Source organism: Sciurus carolinensis, chromosome 15 (genome assembly GCF_902686445.1).
Source record: "Sciurus carolinensis chromosome 15, mSciCar1.2, whole genome shotgun sequence".
NCBI lineage: Eukaryota > Metazoa > Chordata > Mammalia > Rodentia > Sciuridae > Sciurus > Sciurus carolinensis.
The window spans coordinates 69,202,045-69,229,534 of NC_062227.1; the positions used below are offsets into that span (position 1 = coordinate 69,202,045).

At 37.5% G+C, this 27,490-nt stretch overlaps 1 protein-coding gene across 5 annotated transcripts in view; it reads left to right on the forward strand.

Annotated features, from left to right (window-relative positions):
• Serpinb7 (serpin family B member 7) overlaps window positions 1–27,490 on the forward strand; it is a 50,931-nt gene that overhangs the window by 8,882 nt on the left and 14,559 nt on the right. For 2 of the 5 annotated variants that reach the window (XM_047526663.1, XM_047526667.1), the window contains exons 1-2: window positions 18,055–18,161; window positions 23,001–23,186. In XM_047526663.1, the coding sequence (XP_047382619.1) occupies window positions 23,019–23,186 (168 nt within the window). In that variant the 5' untranslated portion in view covers window positions 18,055–18,161; window positions 23,001–23,018. Of the gene's footprint in view, window positions 1–4,959; window positions 5,037–18,054; window positions 18,162–18,255; window positions 18,378–23,000; window positions 23,187–27,490 lie in introns of those variants that run through there. The other 3 variants (XM_047526665.1, XM_047526666.1, XM_047526664.1) reach the window with 3 other exon arrangements.

The window sequence follows — 27,490 nt, forward strand, 5'->3', positions numbered from 1 at the left end:
AAAAAAAAAAAAAAAAAAAAAAAAAAAAAATATATATATATATATATATATATATATATACATATATATATAGCAGATAGTAGATATTTTAAGGTTTGGTTATCTCCCTATTGTTTAGATTCAAGTAAAGAAGTTTCTGCCACTATAGTCTAGTATTAAACATATCCCGTCACCTCGGGACTTGAATGGATTGGGGTTAGACCAGGAAGATGAATGAAAACCCTGCTCCAGACAGAGTCTGGGCACCTTTGCTAATATTCCACAGGCTCTGCCTTTCATTATCAAAATGTGGATGTGACTTCTGAATTGTTACAGGAAATTCTTGAAAATGGTATCTCTATCCTGCAGCTTTGCCTTTCAAATTTTCCTGGCACTATTTTTTTTTTCGAATAAGTATAAATGGAATGCTAACAAATGAAAACAACTTGCTGCAGCTTCCAGAAAGTAATTTTACCACAAGAGTTAGCTGTTCTATTGTGTTTCTGTTGTTACTAGTTGAATATTTAAAAAATCTCAACCTAAAATGATTTCATGTTTGACTTGGTCTAAATATTTTAATATTTTAAAAATCAGCAAATAATCTACTTTAAGCTTATGAGAAGATCTAAAAATAGGTTTCTTTTATTTTAAAATAATCCTGATAAAATCATGGTGAGCAGTTAGGTTGGATAGTGTTAAAATTCATCAGATATTTGATCTAAAGGATAATTACTAGACCAAAACTTAAGCAATTGGCATTCAGGTGTTATGAGACTATAATGCATTCGTGGAAAGCACTTTAAACAATAGGAACTTAGAGAAGGAGTTTAAGAGTTAAGGAGCTATAACATAGGTGACTTGTAGCTTTTTCTGAGACTTTCACTTTGGATTTAGCCAAGCAGAAATTACTGGCCACTGGACAAAGAATATTGTAATTATTTTCCTTTGTTAAAAATTATGTCTTTGGACTGTGCACTAGTTAAGTTATTTTACTAAGTCAAGGACTAACTTTTGATGTTTTCAATCCTAACATCTCACCATACTATGCTTTGAGAATTCCATGACTTGGGAACATGTTCCAGACTAAGGAACCCAGAAAAGAACAAGTTTGTCCTGTGTTACTAAATAGGTCACTATAAAGAATTGCATTACAATACAATTGTAATTGTGTCGCATTTCCCAAGTTATGAAAACAGAAACTGGGCATGCCGTTTGCATGGTATGAGCTAAATGCAAGGCAGGCCCTAGAGTGAAACTTAACCAGCTTTCAGGGGAAAACAAATGAATTCCTGCAAGAGTTGGGCTTTTGCAGGTATGACTGATGCATTACGTTTGGGAGAATTTTTCTCGACCACTTCCAGCCTTGGCGCCCAGGCATGGGGTCAGGTTGCTAACCCAGGAAACCACGGACTCTCCACTCATCTGCAGCCCTTCCCCAGGTTCTCTGTGTTTAGGGGATTCACAGACAAACTTGTTCTGACTGATTCATGGTCAAGTAAACATTGAGTGACTAAATGGTTTGTCCCTTTCTCAAAGGACATCAGATTTCTGCTTGCTGGGCTCTGACTGTCCCCATCAATTTCCACATCCCATCTGGTTGCTTCCTCTCTTCCCAGGGAGCTGAGTGAAATGTTGCCAGGAAACTTCTTATTAACCATCCTGGAAGGGCGGTTCCAGAGCAAGTACAGGTCGAGTCTCCTTAAGTAACATGCCACTCAATGTATTTTTTAAAAGATAAAAAGTAATAATCTTACTATTTTTCATAATGAGATGTTTTTCTTAAAAAATATAAAATTTCTGGGGAAAAATTGGAATAAAATTGTCAAAATAATTTGAAATTTATGAGCAATTATGACGGTCTTATTCTATAAAATATTGAACACTTTAGTTATTAAGCCTACAAACAAATGAATGAACCAGTGAATAGAACAAAATGTAGCTCAGAAGTAGACTCTTATTTAGGTAAAATTTAACTTATGGTGAATGGGTATCACACATATTTGGGGGAAAGTGTTTAACAAAAGAATTTTAGGACAATTGATGAACTATCATTGTAATTATTATTATTAAATATGTATATTATCCCTTTATACCACAGAATGACAAAGGGAGGGAAAGCAAAACAAAACAGATAGATGAATAATTAGACTTCAGATCACAGAGCAGGGAAGGAGTTTCTAAAGGCAAGAGTTATGGAAGAAATCATATTTTTAGCTGCATAAAATTTTAAATAATATTCATGTAAAGATTATAGCCAGAAAAATTAAAAGGCAAACAACCCATTGAAAAATTTATTTCTGACAAATAAAAGTTTTATATCCCTAACTTTGTAAAGATTTAGTGCAAATTAATAAGCTAAGTACTAAATTCCCTATGGAATATCAGAGGAAAGGGGAAATATAAATGACTAGCAAAAAATATTTAACTCTTTGTGGACCCTTCCTCATCCAGCCCTCCCTCTCCTGAGCAAACCGTACCTGTTGCACTTGATCGTGCTCTGGAGTTACCTATGTCAGGACACAGCATGGAGCTCTTTGGCCCTGTGCTCTCCCTTGCAGCCAGGTTTTTGAAGCAGTGGTTCATCACCTGTTTTCTTCATATCTTCAACTTTCACTGACCTTTAACTTTTCCCAAACTGGCACCAACATAACACAATTGCAGCCAAACTGCCTCCTGAAGCTCATCACTTACTCCTATGTTGTCAATCTCATTGATATCGCTCTGTTTCTGTCACCAGGCCCTCCTCAGCAAAGTGCCCAAACCTTCCTTCTCTTAAACTCAGTGAAACCACAGTCCCCAGGTTTCCTCATTCCCTGGATTCTCCTTTGAGTCTCCTGTGTTAGACCCACAATTCCTTGTCCAACCTCCAAGTATCTGGCTGCCTCAGTGCTGAGTGCTGAGCCCTCTCTCTCTCTAGGTGATCTGGGCTGTTCTTAGGGCCTTTGAGATTCAATTCACACGAGTGGCCCAGCATGTTCTTCTGCGTTTCACAGCCACAGTCCAACTCTGAACAGCTGACCAGCACCTCAAACTCGAGTCCCCAAATCTCAGTCCATATGATACCTTCCTTCTTCCACTTTCCTCCCTTCCCATATTAAATCCATATTTAGGCTGAAGATTCTCCTTCTAAGGATCTGTTCTCTAGGGAGCTGCTAAGACTATAAAATAAGCAGAAAGTAGAATTAGGAAAAACCACCCCAAAACATCTTTTTAGTACTTAGCTTTTAAGGGACCCCCTTTTCCATGTGGGATAAAACGCAGATTCCTCTGGATAGCCTGTGAGGCTCCACCTAGTCTGCGCCTTGCTTTCTCTTCCTTCCTCATCACACACCATGCTTCTCCTCAAGGCAGCTTCTTTCTGGAATGCTCTCTCCCTTCCCTTCTGCTCACCATGACTCCCACCTCCTCATATATTCCAGCTCCGCTCTTGAGTAGAGTTTAGATACTAACATAGATGTTCCTCAGAAAAACCTCCCTCGTCTATGTTGTCTGAACTAATACCTCCCATCCCATTATCCTCTTCTATTCTTTTCCTTCTGAACATTTATTGTCATGTGTTTTTGTTTCATAATCTTAGGATTAGTTTGGCAAATGTCAAACACCTTTCTTCTCTCGAGTAATTAGAAGTTCACAATTGGAAAAGTGCTTGCTGGCACCTGGGCACCTGTGCGGCTGGTTCAAAGCTATCAGGACAGATGTCTCTGTAACTCCTTTGTTTTTTCCCTCAGAATTGTCTCCAGATCACAGGGAGATTCTTCTACCTAGCATCGTACATTCTAGGCAAGAAAAAGGGGAGAGAGAGTGAAAAGTAAAATAAGCCCAGAACAATGGAGTCGCTTGTCCTCCAGAAGAGTTTTCTGAAAGCCCCACCCAGCAGTTTCTGCTTTTGTAACTATTGGCCAAAATCTAGATACCCATTCCATCCCTGTCTACAAGGGATGTAGGGAATGCGTTTTTTAAACTGGCCGCAATGGCCTCTCCCCACACAATTAATTATCTTTTGAAAGGAAAATAGGAAGAATGCGTACTGGGTAAGCAATTAGCATTCTTGGCCACAGCATATATGTTTGTTTATTAAAAGTGTTTTTCCTAGTAGACCCTCAGCTCCTTAAAGGTGAAATCATCTTTTATTTTCCAAGAAACACATACCCAGGATCTAGTAAGCTCAATAAATTGTGGAGCAAATTAACTTCCTGTTACCATGGTGTGGTGTTTCCTGAACACACTGGGTCAGGGAGGCTGACTCCAGGTGCACAGGTTCCACGGCAGGAAGATGTCTGCGCTCTTGCTGGAGGGCTGGCAGGCTTCTCTTCTGAAATCATCACCTCTCTCTCCTCCGTATCACCAGAGATTATTCCAATGAGCAAGCCCTGATTTAATATCTTCCGACTGGAAAGTACATATCCAACCATGCTCTGATTCCTTCTTCCAAAATCCTGGAGAGAGCCATGTGTGACTCCGCTTCCTCTGCTCCCCTCCTCCCCCCCAGCGCTCTTCAGCCTGCAGTGCCCACAGCTCCCCTGCACAGGTTTGTTAAAGTCACAGTGGCCTCCAATGGTGGGCTCCCTGGCCTCTCCTCGTTTCCAGGAGACCCCTGCCCCCATCATCTGTGTCGGCTGGCACTCCTGCTTCACACACCTTCCCCTTGGCTCTGGGGCTTCTGGTTCCTCGGCCCCCGTCACTCCTTTGCAATATCTTCTACTGACTTTGCCTCTTTATCTCCGCTGGGCTGGAGCACCCCAGACCCTCTACTCTCTGCCATGTGTTTCTCTTTCTATGTGATCTCATTTAGTGCCTGGGTTTGCAATGATCTATATGGTGATTGCCACGTTCACAGCTCCAGCCCTGACTTCTTACTTGGACTGTGTATAACTCTTATCTGACGAAGTGTCTAGATAAATCATAGGCTACTCTAGCTTGACGTCATCAAAAGAGAACTTTTGATTCGCTCTCCTTTTCCTCCTCAGTACAACCCAAGGCATCTACCTTGTTACTCAGTCCAAAGACACTTGAGGAGATTCTTCTACTCTGACTTTACATTCCCTATCCAATCCACAGTAAGTTCTGCTAAACATACCTCAAGCATTGAGTGCATCCACCTACTTCCCTACTTCTCTGCTCAGAGCTGTGCTAAGCCCCTCCTGTCCCAGTGTCTCTGCCTCTCCGCTCTTCTCTTTGCCATTCTGGACTCTGAACTCATTGCCCACAATGCAGTTGTCTGATTCTCCTTGGTTTCCTTCAGTCTATTTCCTTAGTCTTCTCTTTTCTGCCATGAATTTGATATGTTTGAAAGCTATTGGTTAGTTATTTATACAACCCCACTCCCCATGCTTAGGGCTTATCTGATGTTTTGTTATGGTCGGAAAGAGTTTATGTATTTTGGGCAAGAATACTATGACAATGGTATTGTGTGCATAATCTCATAGGGTTCATGATATCAATATTTCTTATTAGTGGGGTATTGATCTTGACCACTTGGTTATGGTAGTGTCTTCAGGTTTCTTTGCTGTAAATTATTATTATTTTTGCCTTTGCAGTCAATTACTGTGTGTGTGAAGGAGATATTTGAGACTATGCTAGTATTCAGCTTCTCCTCAAACTTTTGGTCTCTACTTTTAGTATATATCAGTGGATTTTGCCTGCAAAAAATTTTTAGGTATTTCATTATTAGTATTTTACTTTTGCCATTTTACATTTTCCTCTCTTTTACATTTAAGTGGGACCTTTCTGTGAAAGCCAGTGGTCACTTCTCCCTTATTTTTAATTTATTTATCTATTTATATCAGTATGAACTCATGGATATTTACTTTATTCTATCAATCTAATATTATAAAAAGTTACAGATACAATATATTACAGATATAGAAGGGTAGATATGTAGATTGATGGATAGGTGAATTTGATTATATTTGCATATATATTAAAATGATTCATATTTATTGCCTGATTATTGCCTCCTTTTTTGCACAGCTAAGTAGATTTGCATTTTCTTACATTCCTTTCTTTCTTTCCTGAAAGGTAGTGGACCACAGCTACTTGAAGAGTTTTGTTATTTCATGTATTATATTCTGAAAAAAATCACTCTGTATTAGAATTACCTTCCTCATCCTTCCCTATTACTGCCTGTACCCCATTGTGTGGCTGCTTCACAGATTATTCAGCTGCTTCCTATATGTAGACATTTAGGTTATTCGTGGTCTTGGCAATTATCAACAATGCTGTAGTGAACAATCTTGTGTACAGGTGTTTTCATATTGGAAGTATACCTTCAGAGTCCCAGAATTGGAATTGCTTGGTCAGAAGTGTAACTTTGTCAGGAATTGGATTTACTCCAATGAGTATTGCTTTTTCACCCCACGGGCAGTATGTGAGAATGCTTGTTTACCTGTTGCTTCAATGACATTTACAGTTTTTCCCCATTTGGTAGGTGAGACATGATGCTTCAATTTACATTCCACCATATTAGTGAATTTGAATATTTTTATGTGTTTGATGATTTTTTTATATATTTTTTAATTGTTTGTATTTTTCTACAATTTTCTACCAAGTTTTTTGTTACTTTGTCCCTCAAGTTAAAGAGTTCTTTGCATATTTAAAATATTAGATTGTTGTGTGTTTTGTATGTTGTGAATATTTTTGCCAGCTTCTCAGTTATATTTTTGACTTGGTTTTTGGTGACTTTTGACATATAAAAATTTTTATTTTTGATCAAATTAATCAAACTTTTTGTTATCGCTCTGGATTTTGAACCATAATTAGAAACTTCTTCATACACCAGAGTTAAAGGGGAACTGAGCCTTCTTTTTTCCTTGTAGTTGTGTGGTTTTATTTCTCATTTACATCAGTAATATAGTCATAGTTTATTCCTGTGTATGGCATGAGATATGTACATAATTTATTTCAATGTGTATCTTTACTCCATTGATTTGAGATGTCGTCTCTATCATAGTCTAACTTTCCATAGGTCTGTTAGTCCACATCCTCCATCAGCACTTATTATAGTCAGTATTTTTAATTTTAGCTGTTTTGATAGGCCTTAAGGGTGCTTCCTTGTGGTTTTGATTTGCATTTCACTAATGGCTAAAGAAGTTGAGAACCTCATGTGCTTCTTTGACATATCTATGTGCCCTCTTTGGCGAAGTGTTAATATTTCCCAACAACATGTACATTTTCCTTCTCTCATGAACATCTTTCACAGAGCAAATCTTTCAAATTTTAATTTAGCTCAGTGTATCTTTTTACTTTTATGGGTCATGATTTTGGTGTCATGTTATAAAACTCTCCTAGTTTAGATCATAAAAATATTCTGCCATGTTTTCTTTCAAAAATTTTATAGTTTTATGTCTTATATGTTAGGCTTATATCTATGATACATTTCCTTTCACTTTTTGTGTATTATGTGATGTTCTTTTTTCCTGTATGTATACACAATTGTTTCAAGACCATTTGTTGAAAAGACAATCCTTTCTGCACTAAACTGTCTTTGCACACTTGTTAAAAACAGACTGGCCCTATTTGTGAGGATTTATTTCCAGGCTTCAGTCTGTTATAGTGATTTATGTGTCTAGGTCTGGATTATTGAATCTTGAAATTGGATATTATGATACCTCCAAACCTGTTATTAAGCATTATTTTGGATATTTTAGTTCCTTTTCTATTTCACTTAAATTTTAGAATTATCTTGTCTCTATTGATTAAAAATCCTGCTAGAATTTTCATAGTAATTATGTTAAACCTTAGAGAAATTAGGGGAGAATTCACATCTTTACGTGTTGAGTTTTCCAATGTACAAACATAGTATGTTTCTCTATTTATTTAGATCATGTTGTTTTCTTTTTTATGGTTTTTAGCATATAGATCTTGTATATGTTTTGTTAAACACATACACATCCCTCTTTGTGCATGAAAATGCTTTTGTGTTTTCAATTTTAGTTTCCATTTATTTATTGTAACTCATAGAAATGCAATTGATTCTTTTGTCTGTGGACCTTGTGTCCTGAAACCCTGATGAACTCACTTCCTTATTAGTTGTAGAAAACTTCTGACAGACTTGTTGTCTTTGGAATTAATTTACACATACATGATCTTGTCATCTGTTATTTTTGGTACAATTTTACTTATACATTGTGCCCTTAACTTCTGGCTCTATGTTGAATGAGTTTGAGGGTTCCAGTCACACTTGCTATGGCAGTCAAGACAGCCCCGTCACAGGGTCACTTGGAGACAGTGTGAGAACAGAGAAAGTGGGGAGAAAATATTTCAGAGGGATTTCCCTCTTAATCACAGAATGTTTTGGAGCTCTCTTTGCTATTTGAGCCAGAACAGCAGGGATTTTCCTGGATCATACTCTATCTGTTTCCCAGTGCTCAACTCAAAGTTTTGGACTGGAACAAGTTTAGGATGGTATTAAGCGGGGAGCAAACAAATAAATAAACAAACAGCAACAGCAACAGCAACCAAAAACCCCTCTTCATTGTCTTGTTGTACTTAGAATTCTGGTCTTCCATGGTGAATCAGCTGTTACTTACATTTTAGTATTTTAAAGAATCTGTTCAGGCATTCTTTCCAGATTTTGCAGGTAAGTCTGTGTGAGATAAAGGGAGGATTCTGTTTACTCAATCTCCTTTTCTTCAGATTGTTAATATAATGAATCATACTGATTAACTTCCTGATACTGAATTAGTCTCACGTTACTGACATAAGTCTTTCTTGGTTGTGAAGTAGTATTCTCTGTATTGTTAAGGCTGGCTTTGAACTCACAATATTCCTTTCAATGCTTTCTTAATGCCCAGTGGCAATTCGCAAAGATTTTTCTTTATTGGTTCTGCTCAGTTTCACAGATTAATTCAGCAAGGGAGAGAGAAGGATTTCATATACAAATTTAGATGGAAGAAGTTCATTGGATTAGACAAAGGGGAATGAAGGGAAGGGGGGGTTGGAAACAGTAAAGACAGTAGAATAAATTGGACATAACTTTCCTTTGCTCATATGTGAACACATGACCAGTGTAACTCCACATTATGTACTACCACGAGAATGGGATCCTAATTGGAATCGGTTGTACTCCATGGATGTATAAAATGTCAAAATGCACTCTACTGTCACGTATATCTAAAATAAACAAACAAACAATTGAGAGGATATTTTTCCTTTATTTCTTACTTCTTTGTGATCTCCCTCAAACTCTATAGTCAGGAGGGACAGATTTTAAAATTATTCCAAAAGTGGAATACCATGGTTTTTAAGTTACCATTGAGTAGAACAGTACTTTAAAGGTTAAGAAAAGTAGAAGATTATAGATAAACTAAATGCATCATTTACATTGAACCTTAACACTGGAATTAATCTGGAAGTTCAGAATATTTATTCTTCATGAACGATATTATTATTCAGATGATAGCATAATTTAGCAAATCAAATGGAACTAATTATTACTTTTCTTCATGATGTTGAAATTCTGAGGTGAAAAGTGAACTTTAATTTGCTTTTTAAGGAATTAGAATTGGATTTTATTTGGGAAACTCCTGCATTAGTCTGTTCATAAACATCATAGAACTAAAAGAATTAAAACAGAAATTGTCACTAATAAGCAACAATAGTGATTCAATTCTTTGTGAATTTAGTATTCATTTTTCTGTTAGTTATGACCATAACAATGTGACAAGGCACATATAAGGGGAAACCAAGGAGGCCTTGGGATTGGTATTTGGAATTCTGACAATAATTGATTAGAGGAAATCTCAAAGGTTGCCTGCATTTAAGTGTCTGAGAAGAACAATATACCATGGTATTTACTGCCAAGTGAAAGCCAAGGTTGTTCATTTCACATGTAGAAGAGAAGAAGGTAGGGGAAGTAGATCAAGAGGAGAATGGGGTAAATATTAACACATAAACAAGACATGTAGATTAGTTGAATATTTTGTGCCCTGCCCACAGTAAAGCAACAAAGAATACACCAAGAAATAAAAATAGACCTAACAAGCAATCCCATAGAATGAATTTCCCATGATACAACATGCAATTAAGCCCTGGAACTTGCCACTACAAGATTTTATTCAAATATATAACTTAGATTGGAAGGATTAGATATAGTAAACACAGTTTATTTAAAATTTCAACCTGAAATTTGGAACAAGCAAACAAAATATTAAACAAACAAATAAAACATAAATGACATCAGCTTCCATTGCATAGGCTGAAATATTTTAGGATGTTCAGGAAATTTTCCTTAATTTGGAAAAACCATCCCACTCAGGTCATTTCCCTTTCTAGAGTACCACTCTAAATCTAGCACTCAGTATCATGCCCTTTCCATCAGTATTCCATCACCAGAGAGTTTTTATACTCCCAGACTAATTGTAGTCCAACCAGAGTCCACATCTTCCTCTCCTAATGTCTCATGTAATCTTGAATTTATCCCTTGTGCTTTCCTCAAATGCCTCTCAAGTAGAAACTGCTCCTCTCCTTTGTGTCCCTTAACTCAGGTCAAGAGCAAACAAGAGCTACCTTCTGATTCTCCATCACCATTTTCAATTTTTTTAAAAAAAAAATCAGTTTTTACTGCCATTCTTCCTTTAAAGCTCTAAACATCTACATTGATTCCTTCTTTCCAGTCTTGGTTGTGACCAGCTGCCCAACTCAACTATCCCTGCAGAATCTTTAAGGATTTTTGTCTTCTGGATCTTGGTTTTTATCCCTTTTTGTTCCTCCCAGGCTTGAATTTCACATTGTGATGCCCTCTACTATCTAGTTTGTTATCTTTGAAAAAATGGTCCACATTTGAAATTCTGGTCCACATTTGAAATTCTGAGTTCTTTGCCCATGGTCATATCTTACTGACCTTTGTATACTCCACATTCCTCTTAAATAGGCTTAATGTCTTGTATTCCAGTGCAATGATGTCCAAAATCTTAAAGTATATCAAGCCTCTTAGCTTCCCTTCTGATCCTGTAAAGATTTACAATGCTCATCAGTTACAACAGTTTGGGGTGGGAGCCTGATGGGCTGATGTCCATGGTCCTGAAACAATCTCTCAGGCTAAGTTTTCTCTTTATTATGCTGCGTCTAATCTGGACTTCATGGTCCACCATTGCAACTACACTCTCACTATCACATCTTCTTTCATAGTTCATAGACTAACCATTCATATTTTCTGCCCTGTTCTTGGTCTGACAACTTCTACTGCAGCAAAATCGCATAACCATGCTACTTGGATCCCAGAAATATTTAATTCCTAGTCACAATTAGTTGACTAGTCATTCTAAGTTTCCTTTAGACTTTGAATCATTATTATGGTTATTCTTCAAGAATTTCTCAAAGGTTCTTCCCAATCTGTTTTTTCTTCTTTTTGTTCCATTTCCATTGTCTAGGAGTCTCATCCATGGTTTTAACCATCTGTGTATCAAAGACCCATCTACATATCACTAACCACTTCTTTCATATACAAACTTGAATTTTCAACCAGATGTCCTCTGGGCATCTTGAATTTGCTCTATTCAAAGCACATCAAATTATTTCCCTCCCTCCATCATGCATACTCTTCCTGATGAATTTTCTCACCCTGTTAATGACATCATAACCATCCAGCCAGCAGAGCCTGAAGTGCCGTCTACACACAAAACTCATGCACATTGACTCCCATAGGCTTTTGCTCATTCTGTTTTCTCCCCCAAAAGCTTTTCATCTTCATTTCTCAACATCTAGATCAAACGCCAGCTCATTAAGATTCTCACTTCTAATTCATGATTTCTTCCTCAGTGATTGCACTTGCTTGACTTTCTTTTCCAATACTTATTTCATTTTTCCCTGGGTCATTCCATTAATTCAATATATTTTATTCATTCACTATAATACACATGGGGGCAGAAAGAGAAGAAAGCCTTGATTTCTGGCCTGAATGAGTTTGCTTTCTAATACCTAGAGTATAACTTTACCATAATGGGCATCCAAGTGTTGAATTTGAGCTATTGCTTCTTCAATCTTAAAAATATGAAAAAAATAATTTAAGTAGCTATAAAACTACTATGAATAAAAACTTTCTAAGATTGGCAATCACAATATCAAAGTTACATGGAAAAATCATCTCTTTTCTTGTGAAGTTAGCCTGAAGATGACTATGAGAAGGCTGTACCTTCCCCTAAATCTGTATAAAATGACTCTCTAGTTTGGGAGAAGAGAATCACTTTGGATCCAGATAGAGCAGTTTACCTTATTACAGGCCTTTTATTGGAAATAGCGATCATTCTGTAGTCATATGCACTTAAAGAGAAGGTATGGATAGTGGTTCATTTGGAAATAGTAACAGGAGAATATACTTCAGATAAAATTTGAAAGATAGAAAATCCAGTGGTAATAATAGAGGAAATTAAAACATATTTGGGTCATAGGATGGCTTGATTATCCCCCAAAGTGCCATTTGTAACAATTTTTACCTGAGACAAGGAACCTACAGAAAGGACCTTTATGTGTGGGTAACTGGGTATAGTGGGTGAACAAAAAGCACAGAAGAATGTCTGTTATTCATCTGGTCCCAAAGATAAGCATCAGACAAAGGATCTGTTTAGATGACAAGTTCCAGAAGACTCAGGTACAGTAAGCATCTCTGCTAGGTGCCTGGCAACAAAGTGTGGTAAGAGCTTCTCAGTTCTCCATATGACCATGTGTTGGTGCTGACCCTGTGAGAAGGCACCCACAAGGGCATGAGGAGATCATATTATTGGCAGGGACACTGGTGCTGCCTGAAGACTGAGAAAATGGATGATCAGTCAAAGTGGACAAATAAAACCATGGAAGACCCATGTGATAGCTAAAGCTGATGGGCAGACTGGTTTCCTTGGGTTCAAAACCCCTAGTGGCTTCACCTCTTGGTAAATAAATGAGGAAAAGAGACAGTAAAACAGGTTATTACAATTCAGTGTGACATCATCAATACTGTGAGCTGGACAGGTCTATGGGAATTTGGGTTATCATTGAATGGCAAGGGAGAATTGACATGACATGCCAGTTCCCATGGCTGTTTCCTTCTTGGACTTAAGTCACTTTGGGATTGGCTAGTTGTAAATAAACTGTTGCGGACAGTAGTGGGAGGAATTTCTGAGTTAAAGTGGAGAAGAAAACAATGATGAGTAGTCTTTAATTATGGTTGACTGGGTAATTCCAGAAGGATTATCCAGTTTGTGTGTCATTTGGATCCCTTGCTTGTAACCTGCCAACAATTTCACCACCTGAAAACACTTTACCTCTACAATAGGTAGGAAGTGGGATTAAAAGTGTTTCAGCTCACTCAGACCAGTTATCATGAGAGTGAGGATACAGAAAATAGGAAATTCATTTTATGCTTATATTTCCCATGTCAACAACAACTTTCTCCATCAGAGAAACTAAAAAATTAGTTTCAGGGATGCTCTGTTACTTTATTCTTCTCTATTCACAAACCATCACAGAGGTGAAGAATAACTACTCTGTTTGATTTTAGAAAATCTAGCAAGGTCTCCTTCTTCATGGGAAGGAAGAAAAGCAGACAAAATCAATAGCCAAGCAACTGTAAGTTGATGGTAACTTCTAATTCCAACAGTTTTGCACAACACAGGAATAGTCATTTTGGTAAACATTGTACTTTGGAAAACATTCAGCTGGAAAAACCAGGATTGTAAACCTTTTTGTGTACAGCAGGTGAAGATGGGTACAATATACAGCATGACACTGTGATGATGCTAAAACCACAACTGGGATGTGCTGCTGCCCCTGTGCAGTGCATTCTGATGGGAAAGGCATAAGCAACCAATGGTTCCAATCTACCTTTCCCTACCCCTGGCCACTTTTCATGGGGCAAAACCACCTCACTGAACCCAAGCCTGCATTACTGCAGGGAGGAACTGGGTGGTGCAGATGTGGCTTTCCATTGCCAGGTCATAAGGGAGAGGCTGGCAGGGAGACAGGAATGAATGAACACTCAGAGTTTCAGCTGCTATCTGAAGCTGCTGAGTTCAGGTAGGCATCTGGAGAGGCCAAATGAGATAACGAACCCAACAGATGCACTCTGGAAAATTCCAATCCAGGCAAACTGGGAAGAAGAGGGAGCAGGAAAGGATGGAAAGCAGTACAAATAGAAGCCAGTTAGGGGTCCAAAGGAATGATAAGCATGTTGTATACATTTTATTTAAGGCTATTTTGACAGGCAAATTTGCACAAGATAGGGTGAAAAAACTTGGGCTCCGAGATCAATGACAAATTACAATACAGTTGGATACAAAACACAAAGAGTTGCAGCTGTTACTTCGGTTTAGCTTTAGTCTTTTCATGTCCATTTCAGTCAAATGATGCATCTTCTTTCTGAGGGATATGTTTTGAGACAGACTGATAAATACTGTTGGTCCTTGATTTGTTGTGCACCATTGTCACTATAAAGAATAGAGATAGGAAAATTACCTCTTCAAATCTGATCATATACCAGCTGAATGAACCACATAATGACCGCCTTAGTCAGATGCTATTTTGAAACCTGGTGGAAAACTAAATGCATGTAAGCTTCTTCAGAGACAGTTCTGTGCTCTGAGTCACAGGAAAACAATCTCAGAAGAGAGGTTCAAACATCAATAAGTAAGTACCTGGGCTGGGTGCAGACTGCACTTATGGAAAGATGTTGAAACCTAATTCTAAGGTTTTTAGAACAAAATTTTGTTAAGATATCCTTACTTTGGTTCACTAAATAATGGTATATCACCCTTCTTTGTCACCTAAGGGCATATGGAAAACATTTAGGACCAAATAGACCACAGTAGTGTGGAAACATTGGGAGTGAGAACTTAGAGAAAGAGGATCAGATTCTCATCACTGCTTGTGTGCATCAGGATGCTGGTGTGAATACATTGTTGCTATGCAAATATGCTGTCCCTGGCTGCTGTTGTAGTTGGGACTTAGGTTCACTACTGAATCTGAAGAAAGCTGTAGATGACCAGTGATTCCGTGCAGAGAACTGAAATGTCTTCAGGTTGTTTCCTTGAGGAATTCCTCTTCTGATGGGCCAGCCTATATCACCACTAGCAAATCTGCTTGGGTTTGGGGGCTGCAGGAGGAGTGTGTGATCCCTGCTCCCTGCCATGAACCATATCTATCAGTCTTCCCAGCATTTGATTCTCACTTATTTGCTCTTGGTTCAGGATCCCAGCCCATCTTCCATCAAAACTTGCTCTCAGGATTAGATCAATTATCAGTGGTATTCGATGTGCCATGGCCCTATCTCTGAGGCATGTGATGTCTTTGTTTCCTCACCGAATTTTTAAATATTACAAAATATAGCTCATTTACATAAAAATGTACTCAATATGTGCATGCAATGTAGCAGAACATTGCCAGAACCCCTGAAGCCCCCTTTTGTATTCATAACCTAAATGAATCATCCCTTTAGCACGGTGTGTCCACCCATAGAAGTATTCTGAAAAGTACGCTTTTGCTTGACTTGATCTTTTCATAAAGGAATCATGCTCTGTGTATTCTTTGGGGTTGATTTCTTTGGTTTCTGTTTCTTTTTTGATTTATTTGGTTTCTCAAACTCACTTCTGTCAACGGAATGGGAGTCCAAGTCTCTTATCATAGAAATATCAGGCACCAGTGAGCAGATGATGGCAAATTTGGTGGCAGAAATGCCTTCTGGTGAGAGTTGACCCATTGTATCCTGGTGTGGAGCATGGTTGGGTGCATTAGATAAGCAGGTCTTGAGAGAGTTCTGGAAGCAGTACCTGAAGGGAGGAGGTGAGACCCCATGAACATCCAACCAGGACTGAGAGAGTTCCAGGTTGCTAAATCCAGAAAGTTCCAGGAAATCTGGGACAAGCTGGTGACCCTCACCCTTTCCTCCACACACCAATATCCACACAGCTGGTCATTTCTTCTCCCAGCTGTTAGCTCTGAACTTTCACTCCCAAATGCCTAATCTCACCCAGTCCACCTATGATTAAAGTCCTAGTAGAAGCCACTGCATTATTTTCCTGAGAGAACCAAAGTACCATATCAGAGGGATTTTAGGGGCAAAACCCAGATTTTGGAACATAAAGTACTACATGAGAATGACTGAAGTGATCAAAATTTTTTAATGTTACATGCATAGTAATGATATATAATATATATAGCAAGGCCAAAGTGTTGGTAGAGAAGAGGTAGAAACATTGTTGAGGGTCTGTCCTACCACAAGTGCCAGGTTGTTGATTATTCATATAATGAATATTGATCTGAATTCTTATTTCGTGAATTAAAAAAAGAAGCACAGAGAAATTAAGTTACTTGTTCTAGATCACACAATTAGAGTAACTAAGTTGAGATTTAATCCTAGATCTTGTAATTTTTTCATTGTTTTACTTCTAATTTACATGTGATCTAAGTGATGAGGAATCTGCTTGAGATCACAAAGCTTACCATGTCAATCAACAGTCTCTGCTGGCCCTTCACCTCCCACTCTGCTTTTCACTTAGTAGGAACAACATGATCAAATGCTTTTGATGCTACTTCTTATATCTTCCTCCTGATGTCTAAACAGCAAACTAATTCAAAACTTTGTTCCACCCCACCCTCTACAATCTCCTCCTAATCTCCCTGGAGAAATACATCGTAAGTTTTGTTTAGCTCAATGTTCAACTTTTAAATTATTACAATGAAGAGAATTTTATCCAGAGTGTACCATGAGCTGGGTTCAATGGTGCACATCTATAATCCCAGTGATCTAGGAGACTGAGGCAGGAGGATGGCAAGTTTCAGGCCACCTTCAGCAACTTAACATGACCCTCTGTCAAAATAAACAACAAAAAGGACTGGGAAAGAAGCTCAGTGGTAAAGCACCCCTGTGTTCAATCCTCAGCAGTGCCTCTGCTGAAATCAAGTGTACTGTGGTATATGCTTCAGAGTATAATCTATTTTCTCTGGAGTTAATCATGATGCATTGTCTCATTTTTCTTGTGTTGTTATTTTTCTATCCTTCTATCACTAATGTAATCCTCTTCTTATGGAGCTAGATATTTCCTCCAAGTGTTCAATATATTAAAAACACATCTAGCTCTTTGACAGTATATTTACCTTAGAGAGCTTCTGATGATCAAGATATTCAATTTTAACAGTAATCCATACAATTAAAATGAAAACTGTGGGGGCAAATGCTTGTAGGAATAATGTGTAAGGTAATGTCAAACACTAAGGATGATATTGCTCCTCTAATATATATATCAAATATATATTACGTACATATTTAATGAAATGTGATTGATCTGAATTCTTGTTTTATGGATGAGGAAACATGCATGCTATTCTCCAGATCTTTGCTTTCTTCACATCTCTAGGATTGCACTTGTACTCCTTTGTAATGGTGAACTTGCTGCTTACAGAATATGAATCTCAAAGAAGGGACTCTGTTGTGTCTCTTGTTCTATACCAAAACTGGAGGGGGGAGGGATCAAACAAATAGCAATAAGAAAAATCAGTGATTGAATTTCCAGTCATGCCTAGCATAGGGATAACTGCATATACTATACAGAAATACCAGGACCACTTCCTTTCTCTACTACAGCAAACAGGTCTCCACCTTGTTAGCTTAGAGAATCAGCCTGAGGGGGCTAGGAGAAAAAATTGACCTAGTGAGCAAAAACAGATTCTAACCAGAAACCCACGCTCTGAGAGTCCATCTTTCTTCATGTTTCCCAAAGGTGGCTTTGAACTTGACCCATGGGGGCAGAATTCTATGAGCACCATTCACCGATCTTTCCCTCAGTTTTACATGCTAATAATGGATGGCATTAATCTTGACTCTTTCAGCATCTCTTCCATTAAATCAGAATTGCTTTCTCACAGTTTATATTAGAAAGATGACCAATATACTAAACAAAAATAAAAAAATACCATGCAATATTAAATATCAGATTAAATACAATTTCATACTAAAAGTTCATTCATTTGTTCAAAGTATCTGTTTTGACTATTTTGAATTGCAGCTGTAGCTAGTACTCTATAAACTTCTTTTAGTTCATTCCACAAAGGGCCTGAACATAATTTCATTTTAATGGCGTTATTTAAACCTATCGTGGTCATCACAAAAGCAAGCAGGGAGTGTCTGAGTCAGAGGCTTTATATTTCAAAGATGTGCAGGGAACTCTTTCAGACTCGCCCAACCAGCTGCCAACCTCCTCTATGAAGACAGTAAGGTAAATATTTCCAAAGTTCACCCTTAAATCTGACCAGGTAAAGAGGGAGGCAGGAGGGAGAGAGAGAGGAGAAATGAGTGAATCTTGGCTGCTTCTCTGTATCTGAGACATTAAACTCATCTAACTATCAAACCATCTCATCCTGTTCGCTTCTCTCCTTTACGGCCTGTTGGTGCCTGGTTTTCTTCGGTGACCTGGAGACTAGCATACACCACGGTACAGGGGATCAGTTCCAGTGGAGAACTTTGTCCCACCTCTAAATAGATAATTAGTACAATCCAGATTCTGTATTTCTAGAGTTCCTACTTAAGGCATTACATGTTGGAATATACTAATTTTTGAGACTAGAATTGAACTCTATTTAATAGTGTAATGAGTTACTCATCTGATGAGACATTTATCAAAATTTGAATCTGTGGAAAGATTTGAAAATACTTTTGTAGAGTTGCAAATATTTTTATAGCATTGCCTTTGACTTATTGATAAGAAAAACTAAGCATGTTCAATAGTTATTCATTCACTTCTAATGTATTTATTTCAATTTGGTAAATGAAGACTTGTTTGCCAAAAATGCAGCATGAACTATGATTAATTTTCTGTGTACAGCCAAAATTATTCTAAGATTAGATAATATTTTAACAGGCATTTAATGCAGATAATTTATCAATTAGATGTAATAAGTCTAGGTTCATGAAATATCGTCATTATAATTTTATGTCTATTGAATTTATTTTGTGTCTGGTTTTCTTACACCTTATTTAAAAATTATTTTTCTTGTATTTTTATTAGACTTTTAAAACAATGCGTCAGTGAACATATGTCTATTTTTGTTATTTTAACATCAATAGCATGTTGACTCCAGGAAGGAAAGGGTAAAAAAGTTCTTGGATTGAAATATATGTAAATAATCAAGTAAGTCTCAGTCTGCCATCGGGTTTTAGGGCCTCAAGTCTACATTTAGGATGTAAGAACATTCATGAGTATTTGCTAATTTGTATTAACTTGAAAATTCTAAATTAATTACCTAGTTGTATATTAAGATATTTACACAAGAAACCTCAAAATATTGTATGTTTCAGTGCTTGAAAAATTAGCTTCTTAAAGCCAAGTTCTCTTATGATTTAAAAAGAATCTCCTCATTGCTCTGTCTGCACAATGGCTTACAGGGTAATGTCACAGTGGCATCTTCTGCAACTTTAATGTAATCTATTTTCTTTTTAGTATTCTTAGTTATTTAACTGCCACCCCCCAGTAATTTGGTACTGCTTTGAAGCTTTCTGAATTTAGTTTATTTTTTTGTTGGTGCTTTATTTATTTGTTCTTAAGTTCCTGTGAAAGTAATTAAGGGAGGAAGGAAAATCACAGTTTTGGTCCCATGCTAATCTTGATTCTGTCATCCCTGATGGAACCTTGAGACATAGAATTGTCTGCTTGCCACAGGGACTCAGACTTGCTCTCAGTTAAAGAGGAAATAATCTTATTTTCATTTCTAGAAACTATAGTGCACCTGCATAAAGAAAGATAATAAAAATAATTATGGGAAGAAGAACACATTTTTGGGATTTATTTTCAGCATTCATGAACATGTCTGAACAAGGGTGTTTAAGTACATCATATTTAGTGCTATCTGTCACTCTAAAAGTTATTACTTGAGAATTTATAAGTGTCTAGGAATGTCTTGGCTCTTGGTTTCCTGTAATTATTATTTTTTTATCTACTCTGATTCCTCTGCCATAAGATTACCCTAGCCAAGAAAATTATATACCCTGTTTCTTGAATGAACAAATCCCTGTGTCGCTTTTCTTCTCTTCAATATGATGACAGTTTTGTGGTAAGGTACAAGGATGACTGAAAGCTTCAAACTTGAACGTCTATGATTATTGCTTTGAAAGTAATTGGAAAATAATGTTGAAAAATAGGAAAATGCTTTTATTTTACAAGGAATAAAGTGGTATAAGACAGAACTTGCAAATCCACAAGAAGAATTGGGATTTCAGCAAGGAAAAATGCACTTTGGGATATGGTACCAGGTAGTTTGCAGACCCCCATTGGACTGCGCAAGCAGGTCTGCATACAGGGTCATTAAAATCTTTCAGGTCTTATTTTAAAGGATCTTACCCACATTACTTCAGTGTTGAAATAGACCTACAATCTTCAACCAAACATAATTTTCACAGTCAATATTTGGAAAAGATTATTGGGATTTTTGCCTTGGAAATTACTTTCTAAGAATGATTCATTTCATTTATTACTGCCCCTGATTTTCAGCAATCAGCACAAAGTCTTGGAAATTCTTTAGATGGGAGAGAATTTAGCGTACAATTTCCCCTTACAAGAAATGATATTATCATGACTACTTAATTTAATATAAAAATCATTGTTTGTTTCATTTTCATAAATTTAATTGTATATTTGTTAACATCAAGCTTATTTTTTCATATTTAAGAAGCAATGCTCTTTATTATTTTTGTTTTTTTTTTTTTGACACCAGGGATTGTACCCAGGGCTGCTTAACCACGAGCCACATCCCAGGCCTTATTTTGTATTTTACTAGAGATGGGGCCTTGCTGAGTTGCTTAGGGCCTCCATAAGTTGCTGAACCTGAGTTTGAACTTGCAATCCTCCTGCCTTAGACTCCTGAGTCCCTAGGATTATAGGAGTGTGCAACTGCGCCCAGCACAAAACTCATTTTTTTTTTTTTACATCTAAAATATGATTAGAATCCCTTAACATAGGTCCTGCGGGTGCAGCTGGCTGTGCCTCCAGCTTTCATTTTCCTCCCCTCCTTTCCTGCAAGGTTTCTCCTGTTGCATCGATGACGGCTGCCACAGTTCTTCACCCTAGAGTACTTCCATTAGAAATTAAATCAATTTAATATTTTTCTGGATAATTTTTATTTTTTTTTTGACTTTTTGGTGGTGCTGGGGGATTAAACCCAGGACTTCATGTGTGCCAGAAGAGCACTTTACCACTGAACTGCTCCCAGCCCTGGATAACTTTTAGAAGATGTAGATGATCTTTCTTGAAATAAAGGGTATGTGGGATGTGAATGACGTTCACACCTTATTATCCTGGAGTGTAACCGAGGAATGGGATGTACAATGAATCACAAATAGATGAATTTAACCCTAAGAAACCATTATTTATGGTCTCTTGCCTCGATGATGTTCTCCGGGCTTGGCATTCTAAAACCTACAGTATAAATTCCTCAGGAATGCTCTTTCTAGAAAATCTCATTTGTTGTCATTTAGGATTGATTATGTTGTTGCTATTTTATCAGATTTGATTCGTTGAATGTCTACTACTAGAATAGGTATCGTTCAATTTTACCAAATATTACAAACAAAGGGGATTTAATATGTAAGACAAGAATGGGTCACAGAGCATCAGAAAGACTAAAGGGGCTGTATTAGGCTCCCTGTGTGAGTGACCGGGCAGTAGAGAAACCTCCCTTACATAATATCTGAAGAAGTCTCCTTAAATAACCTGTGTGGGATACCTGCTATTATGGTGTGCTCCTCTCATGGGGTGAAAGGTAGAGAAATGTATGATATTCTGTTGAGCATAGCTATGCTAGATCCTATAAACAGATCACCTCATGAGATGTGGTGCATCTTAGAAGTGCAGAGAAATTAAAGACTTGATCCAAGTCACACAACTTCAAACAGCAAGATTGAGAGTAGGATTGGGCTTCCTAAGGAGTTACAATTCTTGGAACCTGTCACTAGATGTAATATCTTGGAATATTCAAAGGGAATAATTTGGAGCATCCACAAAAGTTCATTTAGTCTGAGACAACCCAAACTGTGGGAGGGGCTGGGGAGATAGCTCAGTTGGTAGAGTACCTGGGTTCAATCCCCAGCCCTGCAGGGAAAAAAAAAAAAAAAAAAAAAAAAAAAAAAAAAGATCATTGAGTTGTGGAGAAGTTCTTCAAAGAAATACCAACACAGATTCCTGAAAATGTCATGGTGGTGGCAGTCGCCTACATTTCAGAAACAACACTACCCAGAATTTAAAGATAATCTGGTTTTCATTTTCAACTCTAATTTTCTACTGCAGCCTTGGTTTTCTACCAACTGATAGATCTGTGTTTTGGAAACTTTTTATGACCTTAATAAATACTACAGTCACCACGTTTTTCAATAAGAGTCAGAAAGTTGTCTTCAAAGAATAAACACACTTATGAGATTAAGAATGTGTAATACTTTAAATGAAGATGGTCCTGGAAAAATCATAATGAATGATTGCTCTAACAATATGTATGGAGGTCATAATGGAGAGAAAAGATAAGGAAGTGTTATTTTAACCTCCAAATTTCAACACTTTATTCAGTTACAGATGGTTTAGAAAGCAAAGGCTATAGCACCTTGGCTAGACTATGGAAGAGTCTAATGTTGAAACAGAAATTTCACTCTTTCAGTATACACAGAGATTGTGATCCCTGAAAGCTTCTGCTTGGAACTTGAAACCAGAGGTACTCAAAGGGTGGAAATGCTCATGTGTCACCAGGCTACTTGAGGGCAGAAATGCCCCCTCAAAAGAATCGGGAGTATTCCCTGCATACGAAAATAGGACAGCACAGGTAGAAATGCTGCACTGAAGAATATCAATGTGAGAAAAATCAGTGTATCATGATATTGTCGCCTGATGACAGAGTTTTGGAGTATTGGTAACAAGAATGTTGAGCCAAAGGAAAGTTTGCTTTCTGTTATAAGCTTTTTGATTATTGCACTTATGTCTGACGAGATGAAACTTTGAATTTAATCAACAAATGTATATGAAGATCTCAATGTTCGTAGAAAATGTGCTCTGAACTCATTGAATTTCCTTGTCTCCTAGGCTGCACTCCATTTCACAATGGCCTCCCTTGCTGCAGCAAATGCAGAATTTGGCTTTGACCTGTTCAGAGAGATGGACAACAATCAGGGAAATGAAAATGTGTTCTTGTCATTTCTGAGCATCTTCACTGCCCTGAGCCTGGTCCGTTTGGGCGCTCAAGGGGACTGTGCACAGCAAATTGATAAGGTCAGTCTTGGCTTTTGCAATTAATCATTGGGACAAACTGTTTTCCCCAAGAGAATATCTCACCACAATGATCCCCATATCGATGCAGGACATTGTGAGAGTACAGGGTGTCACATCTTCACACCTCTCCAGGAACCCTCTGTAGTTTGCAGCATTATTTTTTTAGGTGCTGCAGATTGAACCCAGGGCCTTGTGAATAAAAGGTGAGAACTTTACCATGGAGCTATACCCCCAGCCACCTGCAAGCCCAACCTTATTTTTGAGCCAGAAGGCGGCAAGTATGCTCCTAGAACCACAGCCCTGGTTCTTTTCCTATTCCTTCACATTAATTATTAGATTCTTTTTAGAAGGTGATGAGTAAAGGTTTAAAATTCTGAAGAGCAGACATTAGTCAAATTATGTTTTACAATTTTATTTATATAAATTTACAAAGCCATTTGTAGTTTAATCAAGACAATATTAAGTGAAAACCTAATATAGCTTTTTCTGTGTTCTCATGTTTCTCCCTGAACTGTTTCAAAGGTCAGAAATTTGGACCTTCCTACTCCTGATCCCTCATTTTAGGGAAAAAAAAAAAAAAAAGGTACAAAGGGACCACTCATGTTCAAGGTCGGTAGATGCAAGTTGGACACTGTTTCCCTTTCCTTTTTCAACTGGATGATTGACAGGAATGACTTCCAGTTGCAAACTTTCCTTGTAATTTTGGGAGTACTGAGAGGCAAACTTCATTTATTTTCTAAGACGGATGACATGAAGCCATAAGAATGAAACAATTGTAATGACATGGTCCAAGTTATACAGATTCATGTTTTTATTTCCTCCCTTGGTGTAGCGAAAAATAAATAATTCCATGGAGGAGTAAGGTCCTTGTTGAACCTTCCTGTCCTAATGACAAGTTGCCAACTCTCTTGGAGTCACAGTCACTATGAGCCTGACCATAAAACAGAGACCCAGAGAACTTAAACACATTCTACCCTGAATTCATTGTTTCCATCCATTAGGAAGAGATGATGACCATATCCCTTAAGGCATTGAAAATCCACGTGTCTGACCAAGGCAAAATGAGGAAGATGGCTGATGTTCTTCAAGTTCCACAATAGCAGAACTGGGGATAAGGGGCCCCCAGGGGATATTACAGACTGCCACTGTGATGTCTGCAGAGACCTTACTTCTGAATTTTAAATAACTAATCTGTTTTAAGTTCGCCTTTCTTGTATTATCATTCCAGATTAAGAGGAAGTGGAAATTGAAGTAGGTTCCAATTCTCTGTAGCCTATTAAGACTAAGGTGGAAAATTAGAGCCTTTTAAAGTTTTCATACCTCCTTCTGAGTGGTCTCACTTTCCCCTAGTCTATGATGTGATATTGTTTATTATGTGTCTGATGTCCTTTATTTGGAAACCTTCACAGAGACACTAATGGTGACCCTGGCTGGTTTAATGGGTCCCATACAAAATTTATTACCCCAGTGTCAGAATGATCCTCCCTTTCTCAAGTCTACCCTCTCAAAGTAGCGAAGTGATCAAATAAACACATATGACCACTTTAAGGAACCCCACACCTTTGTTGTTTTACAGAAACATGATCAAGATTCTGGCAGTTATAAACAGGGGCAGCAGAACATATCACCTTTGCCTAGCAGTTCTTTAGACCTTTCCTCAGTTGGTTGGAGGGACAGAAGTGGAATGAATCCATCACTGCCTCTGGGTATGGCTCATCCATGCCTGGGGGAGGTGCATGTGCTTTTTGCCTAAAATGTACAGTACAATTTTATCACTTCCCAGTAGAGCGACACTTTGCATTTCAGATCTCATAACCTGGAGGACCTGGGGAAAACTCATACAAAGTCCAAAAGGAAATCACACTTGGGCATAGTAGCAACTATTAGAAAAATGGGTTATAATATGAACCATATTTTAAAAGGAATAATCTAAAACTGACTAATTTCAAATAATTGCAGGATCTTAAATTTTATCTCTCAAGTCCTGATTGAACTTTTTATCTTATATTTCCTAGATATTCAATGTTTAGTTTTGAATTTTATGTATTGCTGTCTAGGTAATGAGCCCTGTTCCTGTCTCCCACTTGATGAAATTTTAAATTTTTTATTTTACTCTTTTCAAATTATCTAGGTTGAATCATGGAGTAATCATTAAATTGCTCCTCAGAATGTGCAAACAAAAATAATCGAACACATTTAATTTTGCAGTCATTGAATTAACTCTTCCAGTTTATGCTTTTTCTAGATGAATAACCTGTTTAACCAAGTCAGTAGCACAGTGTACTTTTACTTCCTGCCATGTGTGCTAACCAACCAACCCATCAACACAACCACTGCCAACAAAGTCTCCACTCCTTATTTTATTTTACCACTGCCATTTCAAAAAAGATAATTTAGCTTTTTATTTTTAAAATGGATTTTTAATTGACAAATAAAAATTGTTATGTTTATAGGGTACAATGGCTGTTTTGATTGATGTATATCAGCAGAAAGATTAGATCCAGTCAATTAACATATTCATCACCTCACCGACTTGTCACTTTTGTTGTTGCTTTTGTTCACCAGGTCCTTTCCTGTTCAATGATGAAATACAGAGCAGAGGTCTGACCCACTTTCTTTTTATCCATCTGTCAGTACTACAGCTCCTCTGTGGTCTCTGAATGAGGCATTTTGCATCAGGGAAGCAACAACTGAGATTTAGACATCCTGCTAGAGGTTCATGATGATGAAGACCCTGTGCTGGGACATGGTAGCCCTTTCTGTAGCCCTGCTGCACCTGCTGGGAGGGGAGGCAGACCGAAGGCCCATGTCAGTGGCCTCTGGTGCTCCCCCCACAGCTTGGCTTCCACCTCTCTAGTACTTGTGGATGTACCAGAGATGATTTTGTTAGAGGACAACAGCATTTATTCCCTAAAGCGAAGGACCAGGAAGACAAGCAGAGAGGAACTTTCTGGGCTGGAGATGAGGATGAGGCTTTTGATTGCTCCTCCAAATGCCACCCTCTGCCTTTTTTTGGAATCTGGAAAAAATTGCCTGGGTGACTGTGGTCCCAGGGAGTCCAGCCCAGGCTTTAAATGTAATCCTTTCTAGATCATCTTGTGTGTTGAGATGTCAATATCTTATCATCATCGCATACCTTTTTTTTTTAAAAAAAGGTAACTTGAAATATTATTTCAATTATTGTGGTGGATATTAACTGCATAAATTTATAGGAGGCTGGTAGGTTACTTACTTCTTTTGACATTCTTTATAAACGAGTGCCATTTTAAGTGTACAGAGGTTTTTTTTTTTAATCCTCTGCTTAATTATATTCTTCGTATGATATTTTTCTACTTTTTCTCTTAGTAATGCTGGAAACTTCACAGATTTCTGGCTCCAGGAGCTAATACCATGACTGCCACAAGGGAGGCTAATGATGATGTTTTAGGACATTCCTAAGGGAAAGTCTTTTCCATTTGAAGGACAAAATTCATTGTGCTATGAGAATTTTGGACCACTAATCCTAGTTTATGAGTATCTTAAAATTTCCTGGTGGGGGAAATGAGGGACTATCAAATCATTAAATCATTTTCAACATAAAAGCTATTACAAGAGGGGAATCCTCTCCTTTACTCAACAGTACATTAAAATTTAAATTCATTCCTTCATTGTGGCCACCACAGAAGTATGTTTTAGAACACTTTTTTGGTTTTGTTTTGCTTTTGCCAAAAGAGGCAGAAAAGCTCTTATTTTTGCTGGGTTTCGCATTATGATATAATTTTCTTTTCTCTGAGGTAGTGAATGAACAATTCAGAACTCCAAGATCTCCAAAAATTCACATATTAAGCATCAATCCAAAAGGTTAATAAATCCTTTGAGTGTACCTGGATGCCTCTCTGCTCTTCTATTTTAAGGGAATCCAACAAAACTTTTTGCTTACTGAAAATCGCAGTGGATGTGCAGTGGCCTCTACTTCTCTCCTTTGAAGTCACCTGCCTGCCTCCTAAACTTGATGATTGACAGTGAGAGCAGTCAGTTATGTTCTTCCTTTCTGATTTGGGCAGTGAGGGTTAATTATTCTATTATCTAGTAGAAATATTGGAAAGAAGCAAGATTCTCATAATATAGTGAAAGTTTAAGATTAAAAAGATATCTTACTTTTTCGTATTTTCTTCATCACAACACACACACATTTTTTTGTGGACTGGTATGACTTGTGGCTTTTATTTCTGTACTCTCACAAATAACAGTTTACCAAATCTACAGATTTATGAGGGAAGTTTTTTTCACATGGCAAATGCTGGTGTTTCCGTGGGCTGCCAGAC